General features: G+C 50.1%; 1 protein-coding gene across 1 annotated transcript in view; it reads right to left on the minus strand.

Moving 5' to 3' along the window:
* The window catches only part of SEC14L4 (SEC14-like 4 (S. cerevisiae)), a 20,059-nt gene that overhangs the window by 15,563 nt on the left and 2,309 nt on the right, over positions 1 to 2,187 (minus strand). Inside the window, exon 2 of the mRNA XM_012658011.1 lies at positions 1,211 to 1,286. Coding sequence (XP_012513465.1) covers positions 1,211 to 1,286 — 76 coding nt within the window. The remainder of the gene's footprint in view (positions 1 to 1,210; positions 1,287 to 2,187) is intronic.

Consider the following 2,187-nt stretch of genomic DNA (forward strand, 5'->3'; position numbering starts at 1 on the left):
AGGCTGATGCCATGGCACTCTAGCCTGGGCAACAGAGTGAGACTCTGTCTTAAAAAAAAAAAAAGAATAGAAATGGCCACTGCCACAGCCACGAGGGACTTAAGGAGATAAGAGGACTAAATGTACTGTGGGATCCTGGAACAGAACAACTAAGGAAATTGAAATAATGTATGGACTGTAGTAAATAATAACGTATCCACGTTGGTTTACTAATTGTAACAAATACCCCACCATAATAATAATATGATGCTGATAATAGGGGAAACTGGGTGACTTTCTGTGCTACCTTTGAAATTTTTCTGAGAATCTAAAACTGTTCTAAAAAATAAAGTTTACGAAAAAAATAGTCATGATAAAAACACAACAAAACAGAAGGAAAGAAGAGTCAGTTCCTGGGTACAGGCTTCCTTTGCACAGGTGCCAGACACATCTGTGACTTCGTCTGACTCACAGCATCCTCAATGTAGATTATATTATGCCCATTATACAGAAGAGGAAACTGAGGCCAAGATATGATGAATGACTCATCCCGGGCTCACTGCCAGCAGGGAGCAGAGCTGGGATTCAATTGCGCAGCTTTGCCTGATTCCAAGGCCGGGCGTTTTTGGAACCCTGCACGGTGTGTACGCGTTACGAGTTGACTCCCAACATCTCTCCCATCTCAAGTTCAAAATCCATTCCATGGGGCGTGATGAGTTAAAATGAATTTTTTTCATTCCCCCTAAGCCCTGGGGTGGCGTCTGTTATTATTTTTTCAGACCGCTGCTGGAATTCCTAGAAGAAACTCCTTCTCTACTGTTAATTAAATCCACTTCCTTAAGTGTTTGCTGGGCACTTGGTCAGTGCCCTAGGGGACACTTAGGTTCCTTAAGGGGACAACACAGCCCTGTCCTCAGGGAACTGGAGATAGACCCAAAGGCAAATATTGAAAACAGTGCCATATCTGACCCAAGGCCTGGCCAGGCCAGTTAAATCCTGAGGACGTGCCAGGTGTTAACTCCAACCTCACTATGCTGATCGGGTGCCCCAGTGCGGGGTGCGTGCGGTGCTTCTGCACAGGCGAGCTCAGATTCTAGCCCAGAGCAGTCTCATTTCAGAGCCCGCATTCTTTACCGCTCGGCAGCACTGTTCCCCAAAGTCCCCTACCGCTTCTCCTGAGACCCTTCTTCCCCCCGTCCCACCTGCCTCCCCCGGCCCCTGCCAGCCTCACCTCGGAGCCAGCGCAGGAGGAAGTAGTCGTCAGCATTGGACAAGGTGGGCAGCAGGTCCCGGAGGTTCTCCTGGAACTGAGGGTAGGAGGATCTGATGGTCAGTGGGGCTCTCATGACCCCTGGGGCCACCAACCCCATCCCCAACTCTTCCCACCCTCGTCAGCCATCATCCTACCCAGGGACGCTGCAGGGTGGGGACCACATGGTTAGCAACAGCTGCCCTGAACCATTTTGCCATCTGGGAATGGGGCACCCTCCAGCTCACCATTCCAGGAGAAAGAACTGGATCTTTCTCAAAATTTGGGAGCATCCTGTCCCCAAAGACTCTCACTCCACAAGTGGGGCTCCGGCATCCCTATTTTTACAAGGATCCCTGGGTGATTCTGATGCAGGCCAGGCAGGAGGTTTTAGAGACATTGTCCCTGATACTATATTTTAAGGGTCTGGATTGGGAGGCAAGCTATTTAACCTCTCTCTGAGCCTCAGTTTCCTTATCTGTGAAGTGGGGATAATGATAAACTCGATCAAAGAAGTTTATGCATGTAAAGCACCTAGTGTCAGGCCTGGCTCTAAGCAGATGTCAGATAAAGGTGGCTGCGCATTCAGCGTGGACTGCCTGAAGCCTGGGACAGTGGACACTTTGTGGAAAAAAACAGAGGCAAAGGTCCACAGAGAGGAAGTGGCTGAAAGAGAAGCCAGGGATGCCTCATCAGGACATCTGGGGGGCTGGGGGAAAAGAAGGTGGCCGACCCGCTGGGGGGTGCTTTTTCCTACTGGCAGACTTTAGGGAAGTCACTAGGAGTTTGAGGCTCAGGTCTGAGTGAGAGAGAGGAGACCTCACTTCCCTGGGGACTAAGGGAGCTGAAGGCAAGGGCTGGGTTGGAGGTGAATCTGTGAACCAGAATTTGGGATTAGAAACATATGTGAGCCAGCCAGGTGTGGTGGCTGATGCCTATAATCCCAGCACGTTGGGAGG

Source organism: Propithecus coquereli, unplaced genomic scaffold (assembly GCF_000956105.1).
Source record: "Propithecus coquereli isolate 6110/MARCELLA unplaced genomic scaffold, Pcoq_1.0 Scaffold567, whole genome shotgun sequence".
Taxonomy (NCBI): domain Eukaryota; kingdom Metazoa; phylum Chordata; class Mammalia; order Primates; family Indriidae; genus Propithecus; species Propithecus coquereli.